General features: G+C 56.2%; 2 protein-coding genes across 2 annotated transcripts; both read left to right on the top strand.

Moving 5' to 3' along the window:
• The first annotated feature begins 2,111 nt into the window (after nucleotides 1-2,111).
• Nucleotides 2,112-13,662, top strand: LOC129145164 (immunoglobulin superfamily member 3-like). Its single transcript, XM_054691420.1, has 3 exons — nucleotides 2,112-2,221; nucleotides 8,015-8,509; nucleotides 10,504-13,662. The coding sequence occupies exons 1-3, from the start codon at nucleotides 2,113-2,115 to the stop codon at nucleotides 10,620-10,622; spliced, it is 723 nt and encodes a 240-aa protein (XP_054547395.1). The 5' UTR covers nucleotide 2,112; the 3' UTR covers nucleotides 10,623-13,662.
• A 3,526-nt stretch (nucleotides 13,663-17,188) lies between these two features.
• LOC119236908 (immunoglobulin superfamily member 3-like) lies at nucleotides 17,189-23,674 on the top strand. The gene is made up of 3 exons (XM_037500837.2): nucleotides 17,189-17,217; nucleotides 21,397-21,711; nucleotides 23,187-23,674. The coding sequence occupies exons 2-3, from the start codon at nucleotides 21,447-21,449 to the stop codon at nucleotides 23,672-23,674; spliced, it is 753 nt and encodes a 250-aa protein (XP_037356734.1). The 5' UTR covers nucleotides 17,189-17,217; nucleotides 21,397-21,446.
• The last annotated feature ends 1,681 nt before the right edge of the window (nucleotides 23,675-25,355 follow it).

Here is a 25,355-nt window from a genome sequence, read left to right as displayed (position 1 = left end):
CTCCTAGGAATTTACCTAAAGGACACTAAAACATTGATTCAAAAGACACCTATTTCCCTATGCTTATTGCAGCACTATTTATAATAGGTAAAACCTAGAAACAACCCAAATGCCCAAAATAGATGCCTGGATCAAAAAGATGTTGTACATATACACAATGGAATATTATTCAGCAATCAAAAAGATAAGCTCATGCCATTCACAGCAATGTGGATGGAGCTAGAAGGAATTATGCTCAGTGAAATAAGCCAGAAGGAAAAAGAAAAATATCAGGGGTCCTCCCCTGGTGGCACAGCTATTCAGCACTGGGCTGTGAAGCTGCCCGCAGCCTCTGCAGCGCCGGTTCAATCCCCGGCCACAAGGCGAGGGTCCCACATGGCATAGACCTCTCCTGCCATGCCCGCTGCTCCCATCAGCAGTGTGTTTTGTCAGTCTGTCTGTTCTGTTCCCTGCTCTGGCTCTGGTGGATTCTCTCAACCTCCTGCGCCTTGACTATACCCAGTGCTTGTATAAATAAATAAATAAATAAATAAATAAATAAATAAATAAATAAATAAATAAATAAATCTTTTTTTAAAAAAGAAAAATATTGGATGATTTCACTTACAGCAGGCAGAGGAGGACCCTGATTTCCTCCCATCTTGGGGTAAACATGGCACTTGTCATGTGCCCCCAATATCTACACATGGTAGGGGGTGTCTTTAGGTCACCTGCTTCCAGGTACAGGACTTTGGCTTCAAAAGTTCACCCATGAGAGATACCTTGTAAGATTTTAGGTTCATTGAAGAAATAGTTTGTCATTTCTGAAAGTACAGGCCACGTGACTAGGATGGCTGGGGCCCAGGGGTGTGCTGGGGAGGAGAGCCACAGTAAATGGCATTTCCACCGGCTTCACAGCTGCACCTGGTGGCATGTAGGAGAATCCTATCCTTGGCAAGAGTCTCCCACCTGCCTCAGCTGAGCTGGGACAGCTCTGGGCTTCTCTGAAGGAAAAGGGCCCCTTTCTGGAGTGGAGTCCTTTGTTCTGGGCCCCTTGGGGTTGCAGGGGGTGTGGGAGGCAAGCCCGTGGAGAACACTGACCAATAAGATGGGGTGTTCCAGAGGGCAGTGGCTGTTCTGGAACAGCCTCTGGGTGTTCTAGAGGGCAGTGGCAGATTGAAATTCCGGGAGGTCACTGAGGGGATGAACCTTAGCCTGAGGGAAAAGTCACAGTTGAGACATAAGAGGAGCCAGAGAAAGTGAGGAGGAGGCCTCCCCTGGTGGCCCAGTGGTTGAGCACTGGGCTGTGAAGCTGCCTGCAGTCTCTGTGGCCCCGGTTTGATCCCAGGCCCCAGGGAGGGTCCCACATGGCGCGCAGACCTCTCCTGTTGTGCCCGCTGCTCCCCTCAGCAGTGTACTTGGTCAGTCTGCCTATTCTGTTCCCCGCTCTGGCTCTGGTGAGTTCTCTCGCCCTCCCGAGCTCTGACTGTGCCCAGTGCTTGTATAAATAGATGGATAAATCTTTAAAAAAAAAAAAAAAGGGTGAGGAGACAGGGCTGCTGGAATCCAGTTCTGGGGCACAAGGGGCAGCTGGAACAGCGTTTAAGGAAAAGCGAGTGGGGTGCAACAGGCACCCCCCACACACCCCAGGGGTTGTCTGAAATGTCCGGGTTCCCTTGTTCTGGCATCCGAGGAAGGGGTGTCTGGCGGGGCTGCTGCGGGATCCCGGGGCTGGGTCCCCGGGAGCAACAAGCGCCAGCTCCGCGCTCGCCCGAAAGCGCAGAGCCTCCCAGGACTTGGTACCTGTGCTGGGAAGTCGGGGTGCAGGCGAGTGGGGCGTGGCCTGACAGCCTCCCCGACCCTCCCCGCAGCTCCTTCCCTCAGCACCTTCCAGGTGGCGGGAATCCTGGTCAGCGGCCGCTGAGGAGCGCCGGGACCCACAGGATATTGCGCGCTCCTGGCAAACAGCCCGGCGTGGGGGGCCTCTACCCGAGGATACAGGAGGTGGAGCTCCTGTGCTGGGGACGGAGCCAGTTAGAAGTGGGGGCGCGGGGACGGGCGGGGAATGCACCCTTAGCGCAGCTTCCATTGGCCGGGACTCGTCTCCGGGCGGGGCTGGCGGGATGCGCCCATATGAGGCCGCGGGGCGCCTCACCCACAGAAGTGCCAGGACCGATCCTGGCCAGGCGCGTGATGACTCCCCTGAGCCCCGCGGGGGTCCTCTGCCTGCTGTCCCTGCTCGGTGAGTGCCCCCCGCCACCCCGCCGCGGGTCTGGGGTGCCGCGCCCGGGGCGAAGGTCGGGTGGGCGGCGGGGCCCGAGGGGCGGCGGGGTCGGCGCTGAGGAGGGGCGCGGGGTGGGGGGGCCTCGCGCGGGCCACTTGTCCCGGAGGAAGGTGTCACTGCACCCCTCCCAGGGGCGCGGGGGAACTTCGCCCTGGGGCGTCTGGATCTGGCTGGGGAAGAAGTGGGGGCTCAGCGCGCTCCCCCGCGGGACTCATCTCTCTCTCTTGGGGCCTCCGAAGTCCCAGGGCGGGATCCAGGCCCCCGCCCCGCGCAGCGATCCCCGGAAGGTTGTGGCTTTTCTCTGAGATTCCCTTACTTCTCGGCCTCCGAGCCGCCCTGGCAGTACACTTGGCGCCCAGGACCGCGCTGGGCCGCCCCCGGACTCCCCCACACGCGCCTTGGGCGTGGATCCCCGCCGGGGTGGGGGCGCCCCGTCTCCTCTGCGGGCGCTGGGCTGGCTCGCAAGTGAGGGGGGTGCGTGGCCTCTGCGCCCCACTGTTACCGAACGCGGCCTCAGTTTCCCTCGGCCAGTAAAAGGAAAGCGAGTTTGAGGACAAGGACCGCGGTTTTATTGGCCGACAGACGAGGAGGGCGGCGGACTCGTGTCCTAAAGCCCCGTCCTGCTCGCTGGCCGCGGGCAGGGGCGTCCACACCCGGGGAGGGGGCAGGGGTCCGCCCAGGGGCGGGGAGGGTCCCCGCGGAGACAAGTGGGCGCCGGCTCAGCGCGGAGCTGGGTGGCCCCGGCTGGTTTCATCCAGGGGAGGGGAAGCATCGCAGAGAGGGGCAGGAGCCTTCAGAGGCCCAGGGGGGCCCAACTCTTCATCTTAAGGGAAGGGGAAGTGTCAGCATAGAGGCGGGTGACCGCCATTAGGGGGAGGGGCAGGGTCTGCAGGGAAACCAGGGGCTCTGGCTTGTTTTTCCCCTCAAGGGGAGGGGAAGCTGCAGCACCTGGGAAAGACCAGCTGTTCATCCTGTTAATGCCAGATAAGGGGGAACTGCAAGACCTGGGGAAAAGACCAACTTGTTAACTGTATCACCAGAGGGCCAGCGTGGGGTGGGAAGCCAGAGCCTGCAGGGGGGAGGGCAGAGAGAAGGGTTTGAGCAGGGGACCTAGTCAGTGCTTCAGGTTCCTAAGTAGTGATGGCGCCTTCCCCTCCCTTTGGTCTTCAAGGAGGAACCAGTGACTGTGTCCAACCGCCTGGTTCCCTTTCTAGCTTCAGGAAATCAGCAGGACAGCCCCACAATTTGGATATCTTTGCCTTGGTTGTGACCTCCTCACCCTCCCCAACACCTCCAGTCTGGGGACAAGTCACTGTCAACCCCTGGGGGGTAGTGCTGGCCCCCTAACTATTTCTTCCTTGTCTGGGGGTGGGGGGGGGCTGTTCCTCTGGGAGCCCTTTGTACAATCTGTCAGATCAACCTTCACTCCAGTCTTCAGCCTTTCCTGAGTGACTCCTCTGCACATTCTCCCAGGTGCACGCCCTGGGGAGAGTTGGAGGAAGACTCAAAGGTACTGCAGTGTCAGGTAGAGAAGTACAGGAAGAGGGATGAAAAGAAGCACCAGGGCCTCCCTGGGGTTATGAAGCTATCACCAGCCACTGTAGCATAGGTTTGATTCCTGGAGAGGGAGCTGACCCACAGGGCACAGCAGAACTCTTCTGCCCAGCCTGTGCTCCCCTCAGCAGTGTGTTTCAGGACATCTGCCTGTTCTGCTCCCCACCGTCTCTGGTGAATCCTCTCACCCACCCACCTCATCTCTGGCCTGCACTCCAGCTCTTGTATGCATAAATAAATAAATCTTTAAAAAAAAAAAAAAAAAAGGAAGCTCCAAAGCTTCCTGGGCCTGTCTTTTGTGAAATCAGGCATCCTCTGTGAAGCAAAGCCTTCCAGGGAGGGAGGGTGGTGGAACCTGGCTTCCTAGGAGGGAGGTGTTGGATCTGCAGTGATATGGGACGAGATCCCAGGAGGAGGAAACCAGGTAAGGAAGCCAAGAGTTTACAGGTGAACTTGGGCAATAAATGATCCCTCCTCCGAGTCCCCCAAGGGCCACTGGACACACACTCCAGGTGTGCCGAGGGCAGTTTCTGAGGGCTCCCTTTCTGGGAGAGAAAGGATAATAGTGTCTAAGAATTCACAGAATTATTGTCAACATCAGTTGCTCAACAAATACTGAGCATCAGCTGTGTGGGGGGCACTGTACAAGGCCTGAGCACAGAGCAGGGGACAACACTCTCTGCTCAGGTGCTGGGGAGGGGGAGACAGTGAAAAAGAGCAAATAGAGAAATGTGGGGTGATGGCACAGCACACAGTTACTAATACAGAGATTAGGAAAGCAGAGAGGAGGGAGCCCTTAATATTTCTTTTTAAGTTTTCACAACTTTGGAACACTCAAAAGCTTTAGAACAGTAAAAATAGTACAACGGACACCAACACCTTTCTCGTCAATTTTACCACATTGGTTGACTTCTCCTTTATAGATGTGAGCCCACACTCAGACGCATGTGCTTAAATGGGTTATTTTTACAAAACTTTTGAGGGATGCAAACCTCAGGACAACCTGCCCCTGAATGATCCCTCTTGTCTTCTAAGACACTGCATCTCAGTGAGCCCCAGAGCCTGGTCAGCAAACACAGCCTTGTCCTGGGCTGCTTTCTGGCAGAGTCAGATCTGGGTCAGCACTTCATCTGGTGGTGGAACCTCTTTCGTCCCTTGCATCTACGAGTTTGCTTTTTACTTTATGGCTGTTGTTCTCGAGGGTTCGACCAGTTAGTTTATAGAATATGCCTTGGTTTGGACTGTCTACCTTTTGGTGGTGATTGGGTCCTGGTTAAAACATTGTTGTTGGGAAGGATTCTCTTTGTAGGTGTGTCCTGGTTTGCTCCACTTATCTCATCAGGCAGCAAACTCTGTCCATTGGTCCCACTGTGTAGGTGTGAATTTCTATGGCTTGGTCAACGTGATGGCCAACAGATTTCTCCCTTTACAGGCACCGTTACCGCATTGCAAATAAGTAATTGACTAAGATTGTGGGGATCTCTTGTTCCCTGACAATCTTTCCTCTAATCTTTTAGCATCCAGTGAGGATTTCAGCCCTAAGCCCATTATCACTAAAACGTTATTAGATGGCAACAATTTTCTAGCTCTGTTTTTAAATATATTGATATTCCTTAGCAATGAAAAGTTTTTGCAATTTTTTCTAAAGATTTATTTATTTATGTCTGCAAGAGCTGGGTTGTAGGCCAGAGGTGGGGGCAGGGCTGAGAGGATTCACCAGAGACAGAGCAGGGAGCAGAACAGGTAGATCTACTGAAATGCTCTGCTGAGGGGAGCAGCGGGGAGACAGGAGAGGTCTGCTGGGCCATGTGGGTAGCTCCCTGGCCTGGGATAGAACTCATGCCACAGTGGCTGCCAATAGCTTCACGGTGTTGAGGCACTTCCCCTTGAGCCAACAGGGAGACTCCCATTCTAGCCATTTAGATAGACTTTTGTTTTCTCTGTCCCAGGCTGTTATTTTATCAGGGACTGCCTTGGGAGGTGCTTCCTCTCTCTGTGTGACTGTCTCTTCCTCCCCTACCATTGCTGGCCAGGCTAACTCCTCTCTCCTTCAGTGATTTGTCGTCCTGGATCACTTTCAGCCTGACTTCCCTGAAAGCCCTTGGGTTGGAGGCTCCCAGGCCTTCCTGAGTCCTCTCCCTCAGCTGGGGTTCCCGGGGTTCAGGACCATGCTTGGCTGCTTACTGCCTCATTCCCAGTGTCGTCCACAGCACCTGACATATCCAGGGCTCCAGAAGCTGGATCATTCCTTAGATTTCCGGGCCCGAGTTCCCTAGTAAAGAGTCAACTACATGGTCATGGGAGTCCTGCTTGCGGCTGGCAGTTTTCACCTTAGCACAGCACAAGATAACGGATGCGTAATGTAACTTGTTTCTCCCTGAAAGGGCATCCGGAAGATGCTTTTCTGTTTTCACTAAAATCATGTGCTGCTTCCCAACCAATTTTTACCCCTCCCTAGATCTCATTGTCTGTGATGCCCAGCCCCAAAATATGGTTCTATCTGGAGGCATGAGTCAGAATGTGACTTTCAGAATAGGAGAACCTGTAGCCTCTAAAGATATCCTGTGGAAAAAGAAAATAATAAAGTCATCGAGTGGGAGGAGAACCTTTAACAGAGCCCTTTATAAACAGGGCTCATTTAGACACCCAGACCGGGGACCTCACCATCTTCAGTGTCACGTCATCAGATGAGGATGAGTATGAAGTGGAATACGGCGGTGCTAAGGGCAGCACCGAGTTTACTCTTAAAGTGATTTGAATAATGTGATTTGCTTAAAATGACGCATTCCCAACTATTCGAAGAGACTGTTACAAAAAATGGGTCACGAGGCGAGAACTGGCCGTCCTATGGGTCAGGCGTGTGTCCTCTTTCTGGCCTGCGGGAGCCACTCGAGCCCCTTGTCACCTCTGGGTGAGAAAAGGAAGTGACCGAGGGGGGAGGAACTGCCCCGGGGGCAGAGTGACTGCAGCAGTGTCACTTGTCTTGCTGGGAATGTTCTGGAAAGAGCTGGAGTAGCAGCAGGGAACTCAGAGCTGAGCTCCCTGGACAGGAGGTGCTGTGGAGTCCCTGCTGGGCCCTGTTCAGCTGTCAGGCTGCACTGCCACTAGATCACCTGGCGCTGGGCTTCACCCTTCCCGTCAGGCACGCGGCCATCATTTAATAGTATTGAGACAAATGTCCTTTCTAGTTTCCTGGTTCCTCAGTCCTTGCTCCCCCATCCCGCAGTGGTCTTGTCCCCCAATCTACCTGGCCTTTCCCCGCAGACAGAACCTCAAACTTCACCAGTAATTCTGATTCCCCTTTGTCTGAGGGTCAGGGGGCCCACTCCTCTGTGGGACACCGGGTCTTCCACTGGGCCAACTCCGAAGTTCCTGCCTCACCCAGAGTCCTCACAACCACTTGCGCGCCACCCCCCCCCCCCAGTGGGGTGCTCCCTCCTGGGCTCAGGCTGGTGCACAGGCACAGCTTACCTGCCGGGTTCTCCATCGCTTAGACGCACCTGACTCCATCTCCACCTGGCTGAGTCCGGCGCTCACCTGTTCTGTGCTCACCACCCGTGGCCGCCACAAAACACGTCACCCCCGGGGTCCCCACACTTTAAATTCCAGGTCACCCACTTAATCTAATCAGGTCTAGCGTCCTCGCTCTCCCAGAGTCTTTATCTCCTCAGACCCTGAGCCCCTGGTCTCCACCTCTTTCGGCAGCTGCAGCTTTGCTGCCTGTGCGGGGCTAAAGAAGGCCCTGAGGACAGCCCCGCACACGCCTCCCCACGTGCAGTGAGACTGGGGGACTGTTCTCCCCACCCCTTCAGCCTCCCCCTTCTGACCTGCTCACTCCTCCCCTGGACCCGGCCCTCCCCGCCCCTGTCCTCGCCTCTGCTGTGCTGGGACATGACGCGGGTCAGTCTGTCCAGCTCTGCTTGTGATTCCCCGGGAGCGAGGCTCCTTCCCCAGAACACATGCAGGGGGGGTTGAGGGCCTCTCACGCCCCCCCCTTCCTCAGCTACTCGCCACATTCAGTCTCCGTGCACAGTGCATCTTCGTGACATATCTGCTCTGCTCCTTGAGCTCCTGCTCTCCCGAGGGCTGTTACCCCTCCGCACGGGCACCCCCTACCCCCGCCTCGCTGCAGTGCCAGTTCCCTGGTGCTCCTGCCATGTCTTCAGTGATCGACACACCTCCCGTCTCTGTCCCTAGTCCCAGGTGAGGCCCTGCAAGTGATCCTGGTGGCCCCCAACACCACGGTGCCCGAGAAGGCCGCCTTCCAGCTGGACTGCAGCATCGCGTCTCGCTGGAGCCAGGACTCCCGCTTCGCTGTGGCCTGGTTTTCCCTGAGGACAAATGTCAGGGGGGAAAAGGGCAGCCCTGGCCTGGCAGGACAGGAGGAGCAGGAGGAGGAGCAGGAGGAGGAACAAGAGGAGGAGCAGGGGGAGGACCCCACGGAGAGTACTGCGCTGCTGAGCGTGGGCCCTGATGGGGTCTTCAGCCCAGAGGGAGGCCCCTGGGAGGGCAGACTCCGCTTCCAGAGGCCCTCGCCGCTGCTCTTCCGGCTCACGGTGCTGCAGGCCAGCCCGCAGGACACGGGCAACTACTCCTGCCGCGTGGAGGAGCGGCTGCCCAGCCCTCAGGGAGATTGGTACCTGCTGGCCAAGGAGGAGTCGGCCCCCATCAGCATCCGCGTCCTGGACACTGGTGAGTTTCCCCAGTTGGCAGGGGAGGGTCGCGCCTGGTGACAGCTGTGTCTCAGGGACAGGTCAGTGCATGTTTGCAGGTTAAAAAGCACTTTCCTCGCCTGTCCCGGGCACTGAGGACTTGACACACCGTTCATGTCACTGACCCTGATGGCCCAGGCCAACTCAGGAGTGTGAGCGGCAGTGATAACACAGTCATCGTCAATCTGTGCAATAATCCTGATGCCACACCGAGTCTGTTGTAGTGTTTCCTCTGTTGTTCACCAGCCTGTGGTAGAGTTCATCACACAAATACCTGGTCAGGGGTTACTGTGTTACACTCTGCAATACTCACTCTGATCTCCTTTAGCCAATTAACAAGTGCTTCAGACTCAATAAGGAGAGAAAATGAAGCCCCACGCCTCCCTGTCACTCTTTCTGTTTTCCTGGGTCATTTTTATTTAGAGGGTGACATGGATGTAGGTGGAATTTCATGGTCACCTGGGAAGGACCAGCCTAGAAGGGCAGACCCTTCACAGGGGTCTGAGAACAGTTGAGCTTGCCATCGATGTTGTTACAGAATGTTCCAGAAATCTGAGTTTGGAGAGTAAAGAAGGATTCTATAAACAACACGGAGGAAATTCGTGCTGACATTGAATTATCTGTTCTAACGAGGCACTCTTGGTTGATTCTGTCAAAATGTGGACTCTTTCAGACTGAAAATGGTGTCAGTTATTAGCACAATTAGCCTATAAGGTAGAAGTAAAAATGTCACTAGAAATTTCTACTTGTTTTCACTGAAAATATTTTACCAGATAAGTTTGATTTGAAATTTTGCATTTCATTTGCAATTTCTTTTCTTTGATCACCTCGTTTACATTGCTTCAGATTGACGCCTATGACGCTGAGACTTTACTGTCAAAGTAGTTGACTGTCAACAATTTCACATGCTTTAGAGATCTAATAGGTGTAAGTGTGTGTTGAATGTTCTTGAGCATACTGATAAGCAGCAGCTGTGCACTAGAAAGGAAGGCAGGGAAAGACCTGTATTGTGCTCAGACCCCCAACACACTCCTGAAAAAGCTCCAGTCCCAAAGCCCAGGGAGCGTGTGGAGGCCATGTATTCTCTGCCCACTGTGGCGACCCCTGTGTATGGCGTTTCAAGGAACAGAGACTATCCAGCAGCCTCAGAGACCAGGCTCCTGCTGAGTTCTTCCAAGTGCAAGGGCCGACCTGGACGAGGTGGGGGGGCCTGGCTTCATTGCCCTCCACGTCCAGGGCGAGCACGGCATGTTCTCTGCAGCCACAGACACTCCGTGGGCATCTGTGGGCCCAGGGTGATATTTTAGTTGATTGTGTTAATTAAAGAAGCATTATTTCCGGGAAAACTACTCTCAGGAGCTGTCAGGGAGAGAACATTTATATTGCCAAAGAAGGGCTTCTGGAGCAGAACTGAGTGTGAAGGGAAAGTGTAAAATATAACCATGCGGTACAGTGAGAGCAAACTGGGGTCATTTTTTTTTAAGATTTATTTATTTATGCATGCAAGAACTGAGGTACAGGCCAGAGGTGTGGGGAGGGTGAGGGGATTCACCAGAGACAGAGTGGGGAGCAGAACAGGCAGATCTACTGAAACACACTGCTGAGGGGAGCAGTGGGCAAGACAGGAGAGGTCTGCTGCGCCATGTGGGAATGTCCCTGGCAAACCAGGAATTGAACTTGTGCTTCAGAGGCTGCGGCCAGCTTCATAGTGCTGTGCTGAACCCCTTGCGCCACCAGGGAGGCTTGGGGTCAGCTTCTTCTGTCCTCGTTGGAGTTGAGCTCATGAACCGCCCAGTGACAGGTGGCTATCCAAGCTTTCCAAGCTCCCACACAGGTTTGGGAAGTCAAGGATATTAGGGGACAGAAAGGCAGGGTTGGGGAATCCGCCAAAGCTTCCCTTGGGCTGGGCAAGGTCTCAGGAACAGAAGTGCAGGTTCTCAGCCTCTTCTCTTGTCTCCCTCTGGCCCCTTCCAGGCTCCACCCTGCAGTCCAGCTTCTGGTCCAACAACAAGCTCTTCTACTTTGTCTTCTTGTGCCCCGTCCCCATCTCCGGCATCCTCATCACCATCGTGCTGGTGCGCTTCAGGAGGTAGAAACCCCCTGAGATCTCCAAAGTGCAAAATGGGGTGCCCTTGATAGAGTTCCAAGATCTGCACTCAACTACTCCCCAACGTGCCTGGAGCCCCCGGTGCTCAGCATCCACCCAGGATCATAGACTAAGGGGCCTCCGTGGATGTCGACCTCGGAGGAGCCGAGAGCCTCTTTGCCGCCTCTGCTCCGTGACTGGCCGGTCGGCCGCGCCCGCCCTGTGGTGCCCAGAGATGTCAGACTAGACCGCGGGCGGAGGCGCCGCGGCCACAGAGCCAGGCTGCCTCGGGGTGGTCGTCGGCGGGGGGCTGCTTCCAGGGAGATGGTGTCATCTGCAGAGTTGGGGTTTTGGCTTTGGTCTTGGTACTGTCGTGAGTAGCTCCAGGTGCCACATCTGCTCGCTGGTTTCTCTGGCGTCCTCACAGGAGGCTGCGGGTTCTTATTCTTTGTAATGGACTTTCTACAGCCCTTTGGTTGACCCTTTTTGGATTCCACGACGTTGTGGAAGATCTTCTCTCACACCTGCTGGCAGGAGGAAGGACGAACTGTGTAACACGAAGGATCTCTTCCCAGACGTTTTGTTTTGACACTTGAAGATGCCACCCGAGGATCAAAATACATGCAACCGTTTTTCACTTTCTCAGCAAGACTTGGAAACTACGTGTTGTGTGGGCCCGATTTGTATCTTCTCTCCTCCCTCAGCTGGAGCTGTTGGAGCCACTTCTTAGTCAATGTGAAAGAACTGCGTTTTGCTTCAAGAGCTGTGAGAGAGAGAAATCCTGCCTGCTCTCCCCCAGGAGAAGATGGTGCCCAGCCAGCCGATCTGTCAGGGGGCCCCCAAAAGGTGTCATCTCAACTTTGCCAAAAAAGAGAAAACTTTCTTGGAGGAAAAGTCCAAAACGACCCACAGTTCACACTCCCCAAGTGGAGGCAGGCGGAGGCCGCTTTTAGCATCGACGACTTTCAGAAGCACCGAAGCCGGTGACGGGACGAGGGAAGTTGGTGGCTTGTTCTGTGCTGCCAGCGCGGCCTCTGCGGCTCTGAGCCCACTGGCTTCTACTTTAAGGTGCTTTGGCCAACTCTGAAGGTTAAGGGGCCACTGGGCTGCAAGGGGGACCCTCCTGAGCTGACCACAGGGGCCGCCCCACAGCCACCCCCCAGGCAGACGGTCCTGGCTGCCCTAAGGAGGGCCCCAACTTGCCGACAGCTGCGTTTCTCAAAGGGGCACCAGGGGTGGGGTCTGCAGAGCCTAGTGGTACAGGGTGGGGAGGAATAACGGCACCTCCCGGGAGGTATGAGAAGTGGGGTTGCTCTTCTTCCTTCCAAGCTTATCTCCATGAAGATGCTGACGTCTCTGTTTTCATCTCCCCCCACCCCCAATCTCACTGCCATGGAACATGAGCCCGGACATCCCAGGCGGCCTCTAGTGTGTCCGGCTTCCCTCCTCTCGGGAAGGCGAGCACCTGTGTTGTCTGCATCTCACGCCCTTCCCTTTCTCACTGCTCGGGGCTTGAGGTGATTGTTCATTGTTAGGATTTTTTTTTTTAATTTTAATTCCATTTGCAGCCCAGCAAGCGTCAGTGTCACCCTCTTATTTTACACTAGATGGTGCTCCCTTGAGCATCGTCGATTGTCCTCCCCAGAGATATGTTTCTGTCCTGGAGTTCCCATGTTGTGACGAAGATTGCCGTCTCCCTTCCTCTGTGAACTTGCGTCTTGAATCCCCAGGGAGATGCCAACCTGGAAAGAGCCACCAGGGATGCTGAAACTTAATGGATGGAGAGATGGCTGCAAAACCTCGTTCTGAGACTGAACAGACTGGGGGAGGCTGTGGGGTTGCCCGGGCCGAGTGGATGCTGCTGGCCCTTATCGGGGTCTGCAGGTGGAGGGTGCACAGCAGCTACTAAGCCCGTTTCTGGCAGGTGGTGTAACCCTGCTGCTTTTCCTCCCAGGTAGCCCAAGGTGCTCTTTAGAGACACCCTCGTCCCACCGCTGTCCCCATGCTCATCCCTATTTATTACGCTGCATCGACACTTCTGAGGTGCAGAATCGACTCAGTGGCGAGGAAGGAAGGCATGCTTTGCCCCATTTGGCGGTGGAAATTGCCTACCCCTAACTTAGAAATTGAGTCAGGGAGGGCGATGTCTGCCTGTTTTCTGATTGGAAAGATGCAGAGGGCTGCCTGGGACGGGTGTGCAACTAAGATTTGGGTTTGAATGGGTTCACAGCTGTAGAATAGCAGGTGCTGCAGGTAATTCACTATGTGAAGAAGTTGCAGGAAATGTGAAAAAAAAATGTGAAAAAAAAATGTGAAAAAAAAAAAAAGAAGAAACCGGAGCCAGTATTTTAATTTTTTTTTCCTCTGTATTTTCTATTGACCTGGGGGAGACCTTCCAAAGGTGAGCCTCTCCAAGCTTTCTTTTTTTTTTTAAATAAATTTTATTTTTATATTCCCCATATAATAGCAACCCCCTTATTTTGACCTCAATCCCTCCCCTCCCCGCACCCCACTCCCCATAGAGTGTCTCTGGTTCATAGTTTTTTTGTTGATTTTGTTCTCCAAGCTTTCCAGGAAAATCCCCAGGACCTGCTTGCTTGGCCCTTGTCTTGGGAACTGTGGTGTCCGAGGACAGGAGATGGTGCCCCCCAGTGGCCGCGGGGCCTCATTGCACGTTGCCCGCAGGCGCTTCCGTGGTCTGGACCAAGAGGAAATCTGCAGCCACTCGCTTGACTTGGGCACATCTCCGAGGCTGCATTGATGAAACACCACAGTGTGCGAGGCCCGTTCCAGGACACGGAGAGGACCGCGCCCTCTCTCCCCTGGGGTTTCTGTAGCAGATTTTCCTATTCTTTTCAAACAATGGTTTCTCTGCGTTGATGGGTGAAGGAAAAAAAGGTGGGGTCAGAAAGCTCCCCGTGCATGATGTAGAGAGCTGTTGGTTTGCTTTTGTTTGCTTTTTTTTTTTTAAGGAACACGCTTTGTAAGATGTTGCACTAAAATGTTTTATATACATTTCAGAGACCTGTAGTAAATTATGTTGAAAATATGGCTGTTTGTAATAACTGGAGTCCGCTGTTCTGTTACAGAGCAACCCCGATAAAAACAGGTTACGTGACTATGGTCCCTCACCCGCACGCTTAAAGGGACTTATTCATGCTAAACTGCAGACACACGCAAAAGGTTAATCACAGGTTTATTTACAAGGGAAGGGGAAATGAATAACTCAGGGAGAAAAGGAGGGAGATAAGTTCGTAATTGCATCCTACCCATTCCGCTGACCTGGAATCCCAATGGCCCACGGAGCTGGCGAAAAACCACGTGCCATCAGGCCAACAGAGTGTCCCCCCAGCTCCCCAGGCCCCCGGCCAGATGGCTGGTTAAATACTCAGAGAACATCGCTGCTTAACTCCACCCTCAGGTCCACGCAGCCCTCCGTTTGGTGATCATGGGATTTGTAGTTCCCAGAGTCTTGATGGCGTGGGGGTGGAGTCCCCTGCAGCGAGACCACAGCATGTTCTGCTAAGTGGGTGGCCTTGCCCTGGCCCCGAAGGCTCAGCAAGCACTTGCAGGATGGAGGAAAGAGCAAGGCCTGGCGCCGTTGCCCAGCATCCCAGACCCTGGTCCCCACACAGCTCAAATCTGGGGTGTTTCGGAGTTCATCCCATCTGCAAGTTGAGAAGAATGACAATGAGTAAAGCACAGCAGTTTTGTGTGATCAGTCTGAGCCCATCTGTAATTCTTTGACATCCACGGGAGAATACACAAGAGGCACTGGATACAGAGTGAGAGGCACAGGGAAGTCATCCTTTTTTCTTTTTAAAGATTTATTTATTTATTTATACAAGCACTGGGTACAGTCAGAAGCGCGGGAGGGTGAGAGAACTTACCAGAGCCAGAGCTGAGAGCAGAACAGGCAGAGTGATGAAGCACACTGCTGAGGGGAACAGCGCGTGGCAGGAGAGGTCTGTGCACCATGTGGGACCCTCGCCTGAGTGCCGGATCGAACAGGCACTGCAGAGGCTGTTGGCAGCTTCTCAACCCAGTGCTCAACTGCTGTGCCACCGGGGAGGCCCCTTTTTTTTCTTTTTAAAACCTCAAACTTCCTGAGACTGCAAGATGTGCTGGCCTCTGCCGCCTGCTTATCAACTTCTGGCAGCTCCTGGCTTGGCCAAAGAGTTGAGGTGGCTCAGTCTCTCCCTTGGGTACCCAGCATGGTCTGTGTCAGTTTATGTATTATTTTTACCTGTTTTTCCTCAAACGCGCTCTGCCAGGAATCATTTTGGAAAGGGAACTAGGGAACTAGAGTTTGATGAAATAAGCTTGTGCCTCTACATCCCCAGTGCAGAGCTGCTCAGTGTTTACACAGACTCGTGAATGTCCCCTCCCACGCTGGGCAAGAGTCGAGGCGGTGCTTTGTCCACTACGTGCTGGGCCCTGAGTCTTCTGGGCTTTGGCAAGACCCAGAACCAGAGGGCTGTGCTAGGAAGAGCAGCAGCCTCGCGCCAGGAGAGCAGCTGAAAAAGCCGCCTCTCTTACCTAGTGGTGACATCTGCAAGGACAAGCAGATGACACCTGGTCTTTCAACACGAGTTGCAGAATGAAAAATACCGTGAGCCCTTTAGGTGGCAGGTGCTCAGAGCATGAACAGTCCAGGCCCTGCGCCACTTTAATGCTTAGAGTCTGCCAGGCCAGGCAGATTGGGGCTCTTATAAATGCGTTTCTCTCGCTAAAGGAGCTGGCACTGCTGCTTGGTCAGATGTGCGTCCACCAAGGAAGACGAATGAGTCTTTCCTCATCCAATGTCCGGACACGATGACCTTGGGGGTACTTCCACCCCAGGAAAGTGGGCATTGCCCCCCTCAGCCCTTCTTTTAGGGGGCTGACCCTTGCTGCTAGACCCAAAGTTGTGTTCCCACAGGTGAAAGATGAGTATGACGCCTTGAACTTGGCTTGGGTTGGACTCGGTCACTCCCTGTGCGTGTCCTCGGGCAGGCACGTGCCCTGAGCCTCAGTTTCCTCCTCTGTAGACACAGGACAGTGGTCACATCCGCTAATCCAGGCCGCGCACTTAACGCAGGGCACGGAATGGGCTCCAGTTTGATGTTCCATCACGTGTCAGACCCCAGCCTCCCTTCTCAGGTTGCCCAAGGTCTTGCCAGCCCCGGGCAGCGGAGGACCCCGATTTCCTCACATCTTGGGGTAAACACTGCACTTGTCATGTGCCCCCAATATCTACAGATGGCAGGGGGTGTCTTAAGGTCACCTGCTTCCAGGTACAGGACTTTGGCTTCTGAAATTTCGCCCATGAGAGATGTCTTGTAAGATTTTAGGTTCATTGAAGAAATATTCGTGATTTCTGAAAGTACAGGCCACGTGACTGGGATGGCTGGGGCCCAGGTGGGGGTGCTGGGGAGGAGACCCACAGTCAATGGCATTTCCACCTGCTTCCCAGCTGCACCTGGTGGCATCTAGGGGCGGGGAATCCTGGTCTGGGCAAGAGTCTCCACCTGCCTCAGCTGGGCTGGGACAGCTCTGGGCTTCTCTGAAGGAAAAGGGCCCCTTCCTGGGGTGGAGTCCTTGGGTCTGGGCCCTGGGGCTGCAGGGGGAGGGGGGGAAGCCAGTGGGGAACACTGACCAATAAGATGGGGCGTTCCAGCGGGCAGTGGCTGCTCTGCAGAGAGAAATTCGGGGAGCCACTGAGGGGGTGAACTCCTCAGCCTGAGGGAAAAGCCACAGTTGAAACCGAAGAGGAGCCAGAGAGGGTGAGGAGGAGACACCGCGGCTGGAACCCAGTTCTGGGCACAAGGGGCAGCTGAGGTTGAGTTTAAGGAAAAGCGGGTGGGGTCAACAGGCACCCCCACACCCCAGCGGTTGTCGGAACAGTCTGGGCTCCTCTAGTTCTGACAGGGGAGGAGAGAGCCTGGGCGGGTCTGGCTGCCACAAGCCACAGAGGAAAGTGCGGGGCCTCCTGTCCTGGAGCCGCCCTGTGCTCTGGGGGTTTGAAGTCACCGCAGCCGCCAGGGGAGCGGGGCGCGGCTTTTGGGGACTGACACGCCCAAATCCCGCCGCCTTAGCTCAGACCCCAGCATAACCCAATCCCTAAGGAAACCTGGGCGGGCCCTGGGAGGGCGGTGGGCGTGCGCACCCCAAGAGCAGCCAGGAGGGCAGCGGGTGGGCGGGGCGCCGCGGGAGGGACGTGCCCACGCGGGGGGGGGGGCAGCGAATGGGGACAGGGGTTCCGCCCTGGCGGCAGGTTTAAAGCGCGCCGGGTGACTGAGGGTGCTAGGGCGCGGCTCGGTGGAGCTGACCGCAGTCTTCACGGTATGACTGTGATCCCGGCCAGGGAGCGCCCCACGTGGGGCAGAGACATCACCTGACTCGCGCACTGCACCCCTCAGTCTCTGATTTGGCCGGTGCCCCTCTTCCGGTAGTTAGTAAATGTAAAATAAATAAATAAATAAATAAATAAACGGCCCAGAGCCGCGCCGCGTGGCCATTAAGGCAGGTGGGGCTCCCACAGGCGCACCCCGGCCTGGGCCCGTCATGGCCGGCCTCGGGCGCGCGGGGGGGCGGCTGCTTGTTCCTCCTGTCCCTGCTCGGTGAGTGACCCCTCAGGCAGAGGCCGCTGTGAAGTCGGTGCTGAGAGGGTGGGGTGAGGACTCCCCGAGCCGCTGTTCCTGGGAAAGGGGTCACCTCGCCCCTTCCTTGGGGCGCGGGAGGAAACTTCCGCCCTTGGGCTTCTGCATCTGGCTGGGAGGAAGTGGGGGGCTCCAGCGCTCTCCGCGGGGCTCATCTCTCTCTCGGGGCCTCTGAGCCCCAAGGGCAGATCCAGGCTCCCGCCCCGCGCAGCCTGCCCAGGAAGGTTGTGGCTTTTCTCTGAAATTCAGTTACTTCTCGGCCTTCCGAGCTGCCCTGGCCTTGAACTTGAGGGGACAGAACCCCGCTGGGCCGCCCTCGGGCTCCCCCACCCGCGCCTTGGGGGTGGATCCCTGCTGGGGTGCCGCCCTGCCCCCCTACCAGCTTCCCCCCTCTGCCAGTGCTGGCTCACTTGCAAGTGGGGGTGGCCCCTGCGCCCCAGCCCCAACGGGACAGCGTGGGGTGGGAAGCAGGCCCTGGCAGGGGGAGGTGGAGAGAGGGTTTTAGCAGGGAACCTAGTCAGTACTTCTGGGTTCCTAAGTAGTAATGGCGCCTTCCCCTCCCTTTGCTCTTAAGGGAAGGAACCAATGAGCATCTAGAACCGCCTGGTTTCCCTTCAGGAAGTCAGCAGGACAGCCCCGGACATGGGTGTCTTTGCCTTGGTTCTGACCTCCTCACCCTCCCCAACACCTCCAGTCTGGGGGCAAGGCACAGTCAACACCAGGAGAGTAGGGTTAGCCCCCTTAACTAATTCTTCCTTGCCTGGGGCAAGGAAGGGGGGCTGTTCCTGGGGAGCCCTTTGTACAATCTGTCAGATCCACCTTCCACTCCAGTCTTCAGCCTTTCCTGAGTGACTCCTCTGCACATTCTCCCAGGTGCACGCCCTGGGGAGAGTTGGAGGAAGACTCAAAGGTACTGCAGTGTCAGGTAGAGAAGTACAGGAAGAGGGATTAAAAAAAGCACCAGGGCCTCCCTGGTGGCTCAGGAGGTTATGAAGCTCACCAGCCGCTGCAGCACAAGTTTGATCCCTGGCCAGGGCGCTGACCCACAGGGCACAGCAGAGCTAACCTGCCCAGCCTGCTGCTCCCCTCAGCAGTGTGTTTCAGGACATCTGCCTGTTCTGTCACCTCAGTCACCAGTGGAGCGGGGCGTGGCTTTTGGGGACTGACACCCCCCACCCCCCCATCCCCCCCTGCTCCCGCTGCCTCAGCTCCAAACCCCAGCATAATCCAAATACTAAGGAAATCTGCTGGGCAGGGCAGCGGAACAGCCCTGGGCGGGAGATGGGCGTGTGCATGTCACAGAGCCCGCCCCGGAGGGCAGCGGTGTGGGCGGGGTGGCTGCAAGGAGGGACTGCGCAAGTGAGAGAGTGGCCTGAGGGGGCTGCGGGGTGGGGGGGGGGGATTGGGGTCGCCAGGGGTAATGGGAGGGGGATTGAAGAAAGGGTGTCCGCTTTGGGCGGCAAACTTGAAGTGGGACCGGGTGTCTCTAGGGGTTAAGGAGCAGCACTGTCAAGCTGGTAGCAGCCAGTGCAGCTCGAGTTCAATCCTGGCCAGGGAGCTACCCACATGGCACAGCAGACCTCTCCTGTCTCACCCGCTGCTCCCTCAACAGTGCTTTCAGTCAGACTGCCTGTTCTGCTCCCCACTCTGTCTCTGGTGAATTCTACTCCCACCTCTGGCCAGTACCCCAGTTACTGTATGCATAATTAAGTAACCCTTAAAAAAAAAAAACAGCTATCACAGTCTTGCCTTGCTGCCACATAAGGCAGGTGGGGCACCCACAGGAGCATCCCAGCCTGGGTCGCGTCATGGCCGACCTCAGGCCCGCAGAGATCAGCTGCTTGTTTCTCTAGCTTGGTGAGTCGCCCCTCGGGGCCCCTCGGGACTGCCCTGGCCACTGTGAGGTCCATTCTGATCAGGGGGAGCAGGTGGGGCCAAAGAATCTGAGTCAGCTGTCCCAGAGAAGGACATCACTGCACCCCAGCCCTTGGGGCTCTGGAGGAAACTTTGCCCTTGGGCATCTGCATCTGTCTGGGGAGGAAGCTGGGGCCGCTCATCTCTCTCAGGGGCCCCTGAGCCCCACGGGCAGATCCAGGCTCCCTCTCCGCGCAGCCTGCCCTGGAAGGTTGTGGATTTTCTCTGAAATTCAGTTACTTCTCGGCCTTCCGAGGTTCCCTGGCCTTAAACTTGAGGGGACAGAACCGCTCTGGGGTGACCTCAATCCCTGCTGGGGTGCTGCCCTGGCCACCCCCCAGCTCCTCCCCTCTGCCAGTGATGGGATTGCTTGCAAGTGGGAGTGGCCTCTGAACCCCAGACCCAACAGGCCAGCTTGGGGTGGGAGGCTGACCCTGGCAGGGGGAGGGCAGAGAGAGGGCTTGAGCAGGGGACCTAGTCTGCACTTCTGGGTTCCTAAGTAGGGAGTGAGGGCGCCTTCCCCTCCCTTGGTCTTAAAGGAAGAACCAGTGAGTGTCTAGACCCGCCTGGTTCCCTTTCTAGCTTCAGAAATCAGCAGGACAGCCCCAGGACATGGGTGTCTTTGCCTTGGTTTGGACCTCCTCACCCTCCCCAACACCTCCAGTCTGGGGGCAAGTCACTGTCAACCCCTGGAGGGTAGTGCTGACCCCTGAAACCAATTTTTCCTTACCTGGGGGTGGGGGGGCTGTTCTTCGGGAGCCCTTTGTACAATCTGTCAGATCCACATTCCACTCCAGTCTTCAGCCTTTCCTGAGTGACTCCTCTGCACATTCTCCCAGGTGCACGACCTGGGGAGAGTTGGAGGAAGACTCAAAGGTACTGCAGTGTCAGGTACAGAAGTATAGGAAGAGGGATTAAAAGAAGCAAGTGTTATGAAGTTACCACCAGTCACTGCAGCACATTTGATCCCTGGCCAGGAGCTGATCCACAGGACAAAGCAGACCTCTCCTGCCCAGCCTGCTGTTGCTGTTCCCCCAGCAGTGTGTTTCAGGACATCTGCCTGTTCTGCTCCCCACTGTCTCTGGTGAATCCTCTCAGCCACCTCATCTCTGGCCTGCACTCCAGCTCTTGTATGCACAAATAAATAAATCTTAAAAAAAAAAAAAAAAGGAAGCTCCAAAGCTTCCAGGGCCTGTCTTTTATGAAAATAGGTATCCTCTGTGAAGCAAAGCCTTCCGGAGAGGGAGGGTGGTGGAACCTGGCTTCCTAGGAGGAAGGTGCTGGAGCTGCAGTGATGTGGGAAGAGATCCCAGGAGGAGGAAGCCAGGCAAGGAAGCCAGGGAGCAAGAGTTTACAGGTGAACTTGGGCAATGAATGGTCCCTCCTCCGTGTCCCCCAGGGACACTGGACACACACTCCAGGTGTGCCGAGGGCAGTTTGTGAGGGCTCCCTTTCTGGGAGAGAAAGGATATGTATGCAAGAGCTGGGGTGTAGGCCAGAGGTGGGGGCAAGGGTTAGAGGATTCAGCAGAGACAGAGCAGGAGGGAGACAGGAGAGGTCTGCTGGGCCATGTGGGTCATCTCCCTGGCTGCAGATCAAACTTGTGCTGCAGTGGTTGCCAATAGCTTCATAGTGTTGAGGAGCTTCCCCTTGAGCCACCAAGTAGACTCCCATTCTAGCCATTTGGATAGGCTTTTGTTTCCTCAGCCCCAGGCTGTTCATTTTATCAGGGACTGCCTTGGGAGGTGCTTCCTCCCTAGGTATGACTGTCTCCTCTCCCCCTACCGGGGCTGGTCTGGCTAACTGCTCTCTCCTTCAGTGATTGGTCATCCTGGATTTGTTTCAGCCTGACTTCCCTGAAAGACCTTTGGGTTGGAGGCTCCCAGGCCTGCTCTGAGTCCTCTCCCTCACCTGGGGTGCCTGGGGACTCTGGATGATGCCAGGCTTCTTACTGCCTCATTCCCAGTGTCCTCCCCAGCCCCTGACATAGCCAGGGCTCCATAAGCTGGATCATTCCTTAGATTTCCGGGCCTGAGTTCCCTAGTAAAGAGTCAACTATGTGGTCACGGGTGTCCTGCTTGCGGCTGGCAGTTTTCACTTTAGCCCAGCACAAGATAACGGATGCATAATGTAACTTGTTTCTCCCTGAAAGGACATCTTGGAAGACATTTTTCTGTTTTCACTAAAATCATGTGCTGCTTCCTAACCAATTTTTCTCCCTCTTAGGTCTTATCGGCTGTTATTCCCAGCCCCAAAATGTGGTTCTATCTGGAGGCATGAGTCAGAATGTAACTTTCAAAATAGGAGAACCCGTAGCCTCTAAAGATATCCTGTGGAAAAAAGGCAAGAATAAAGTCATCGAATGGGAGGAGAACCTTTACTGGGAGCCCAGATCTTTCCCGCCTTTTATAAACAGGACTCATTTAGACACCCAGACCGGGAACCTCACCATCTTCAATGTCACATCCTCAGACGAGGATGAGTATGAAGTGGAATACGGCGGCGCTAAGAGCAGCACCAAGTTTACTCTGAAAGTGGTTGGTAAGTGTTGAATAATGGGGTTGTGCTTAAAACGAATTCCCAGCTGCTTGAAGAGACTGTTACAAATGAATGGCCACGAGGCGAGAACTGGCCGTCCTATGGGTCAGGCGTGTGTCCACTTTCTGGCCTGCGGGAGCCACTCCAGTCCCTTGTCACCTTCTGGGTGAGCAAAGGAAGTGACCGAGGGGGGAGGAACTGCCCCGGGGCAGAGCGACTGCAGCAGTGTCACTTGTCTTCCTCAGAATGTTCTGGAAAGAGGGGGAGTAGCAGCAGGGAACTCAGAGCTGAGCTCCCTGGACAGGAGGTGCTGTGGAGTCCCTGCTGGCCCCTGCTCCGCTGTCAGGCTGCACTGCCACTAGATCGCCTGGCGCTGGGCTTCACCCTTCCCGTCAGGCACACGGCCATCACTTAATAGTATTGAGACAAAGTCCTTTCCAGTATCCTGGTTCCTCAGTCCTTGCTCCCCCATGCCGCAGTGGTCTTGTCCCCCAATCTACCTGGCCTCTCCCCACGGACAGAACCTCGAACTAATTCCTATTCCCCATTGTCTGAGGGTCAGGGGTCCCACCTTCTCTTTTGGACGCCCCCCTCTTCTGCTGGGCTGACTCCAATGTTCCGACCTGCCCCTCTAGTCCTCCCACCCCCTTGCGCCCCACAGTGGGGTGCTCCCTCCTGGGCTCAGGCTGGTGCACAGGCACAGCTTACCTGCCCTTTCTGGATGGCTTAGACGCACCTGACTCCATCTCCACCTGGCTGAGTCCCGCGCTCACCTGTTCTGTGCTCACCACCCGTGGCTGCTGCAAAACATATCGCCCCCCGGGGTCCCCACACTTTAAATTCCGGGTCACCCACTTCATCTAATCAGGCCTGGCGTCCTCGCTCTCCCAGAGTCTTTATCTCCTCAGACCCTGAGCCCCTGGTCTCTATCTCCTTCTGCAGCTGCAGCTTTGCTGCCCGTGAGGTGGTGAAGACGCGCCCTGAGGACAGCCCCGCACACGCATCCCCCAAAGGCAGCGAGCCTGGGGGACTGTTTTCCCCCCTTCTCCTCCGGCGCCCCCATTCTGACCTGCTCACTCCTCCCCTGGGCCCGACCCTCGCCGCCCCTGTCCTCGCCTCCGCTGTGCCAGGCACGTGACGCGGGTCAGTCTGTCCAGCTCTGCTTGTGATTCCCCGGGAGCGGGGCTCCATCCCCCAGAATACAAGCAGGGGGACTGAGGGCCTCTCACAGGCCCCCTTCTTCAGCAGCCCCCCACTTTCAGTCTTCATGCACAGAGCATCTTCGTGACGCGTCTGCTCTGCTCCTTGAGCTGCTTCTCTCCTGTGGGCTGTTACCCCTCCACACGGGCACCACCCCCCACCTGCTGCAGTGCCAGTTCCCTGGGTGCTCCTGTCATGGCTTCAGTGATGGGCACTTGGGGTGCCACGAGTACAGAAATGAAAACAGTGTCTCCTCCTGTCTCTGTCCCTTGTCCCAGATCCGGCCCTGCGGGTGGACACGGTGGTCCCCAACGCCATGGTGCCCGAGAAGGCCGCCTTCCAGCTAGGCTGCAGCATCGCGTCTCACTCGAGCCAGGACTCCTACTTCGCTGTGGCCTGGTTTTCCCTGAGGATGAAAGTCGTCGGGGACAAGGGCAGCCCTGGCCTGGAAGGACAGGAGGAGCAGGACCCCACCGAGCGGAGGGCATTGCTGAGCGTGGGCCCTGACGGGGTCTTCGGCCCAGAGGGAGGCCCCTGGGAGGACAGACTCCGCTTCCAGAGGCCCTCGCTGCTGCTCTTCCGGCTCACGGTGCTGCAGGCCAGCCCGCAGGACACGGGCAACTACTCCTGCCGCGTGGAGGAGTGGCTGCCCAGCCTTCAGGGAGATTGGTACCTGCTGGCCAAGGAAGAGTCGGCCCCCATCAGCATCCGCGTCCTGGACACTGGTGAGTTTCCCCAGCTGGCAGGGGAGGGTCGCACCTGGTGACAGCTGTGTCTCAGGACAGGTCAGGGCGCGTTTGCAAGTACAAATGTTGCCGAGGATGTAGTGAAAAAGGAACTCTCCTACATTGCTGGTGGGAGTGCAAACTGGTCCAACCACTATGGAGAGCTGTGTGGAGGTTCCTCAGTCTACTAAAAATGGAGCTACCATATGACCTGGCAATTCCACTCCTAGGGATCTATCTACCCAAAGGACATTAAAACATTGATTCAAAGACCACCTGCACCCCTATGCTTATTGCAGCACTATTTACAATAGGTAAAACCTGGAAACAACCCCAAAGCCCCCAAATAGATGCCTGGATCAAGTAGATGTGGTGCATATACACCATGGAATATTATTCCGCAATCAAAAAGTTAAACTCACGCAATTCGCAGCAATATGGATGGAGCTAGAAGGAGTTATGCCCAGTGAAATAAACCAGAAAGAAAAAAGAAAAATATTGGATGATTTCACTTATAGGAGGCAGAGGAGGACCCTGATTTCCTCACATCTTGGGGTAAACACTGCATCTGTTTCATGTGCCTCCAATATCTACAGATGGCAGGGGGTGTCTTCAGGTCACCTGCTTCCAGGTACACAACTTTGGCTTCTGAAATTTCACCCATGAGAGATGCCTTGTAAGATTTTAGGTTCATTGAAGAAATAGTTCGTGATTTCTGAAAGTAAAGGCCACGTGACTCGGATGCTGGGGCCCAGGTGGGGTGCTGGGGAGGAGAGCCCCAGTCAATGGCATTTCCACCTGCTCCACAGCTGCACCTGGTGGCATGTGGGGGGGCGGGGAGTCCTGGTCTGGGCAAGAGTCTCCACCTGCCTCAGCTGGGCTGGGACAGCTCTGGGCTTCTCTGAAGGAAAAGGGCCCCTTCCTGGGGTGGAGTCCTTGGGGCTGGGCCCCCTGGGGCTGAAGGGGTGGGGGGGGCAAGCCAGTGGGAACACTGACCAATAAGATGGGGCGTTCCAGAGGGCAGTGGCTGCTCTGCAGAGAGAAATTCGGGGGGGCCACTGAGGGGGTGAACGACTCAGCCTGAGGGAAAAGCCACAGTTGAAACCGAAGAGGAGCCAGAGAGAGTGAGGAGGAGACACCGCGACTGGAATCCAGTTCTGGGCACCAGGGACGGTTGGGATCGGGATTAAGGAAAAGCGGGCGGGGTGCAACAGGCACCCCCACACCTCAGCGGTTGTCTGAACAGTCCAGGCTCCTCTTGTTCTGGCATCCAAGGAAGGGGTGTCTGGCGGGGCTGCTGCGGGTCTCGGGGCTGGGTCACTTGGAGCAACAAGCGCCAGCTCCGCGCTCGCCAGACGCGCAGAGGGACGAGCTCCTGTCCTGGGCCGTGTTCCTGAGACCCCGTCCCCGCCGAGTGGGACGCGGCCTTCGGGCACTGACCGCTCCCCCGTACCCCCCCGCGCCCCCCAGCCCCGCAGCTGCAGGCCCCCGCGCATCCCACCCAGGTAGCGCGCACAGGTGCGGGCGGCAGCCGAAAGCCCCAGGGCGGGGCGGGAATGGGGCGCGCCCAGGGCTGGGCGGCCGGGCAGCCACGTGGGGGGGGCGGGCTGAGGAAGTGCGGGGCGGGACGAGGCTGTGCCGGCCGGCCGGGGCGCGCGCGCGCTCGTCGGAGGAAGTGGGGCCCCGAGCGCGGGCCCGGCCACATGCGAGGCGGGCCGGCGG

The sequence above is a fragment of the Talpa occidentalis genome, unplaced genomic scaffold (assembly GCF_014898055.3).
Source record: "Talpa occidentalis isolate TD23 unplaced genomic scaffold, MPIMG_talOcc4v2.1 talOcc4.9, whole genome shotgun sequence".
Lineage (NCBI taxonomy): Eukaryota > Metazoa > Chordata > Mammalia > Eulipotyphla > Talpidae > Talpa > Talpa occidentalis.
Note: the sequence above shows the minus strand (reverse complement) of the source record. Positions and strands in the feature narration are given on the sequence as shown.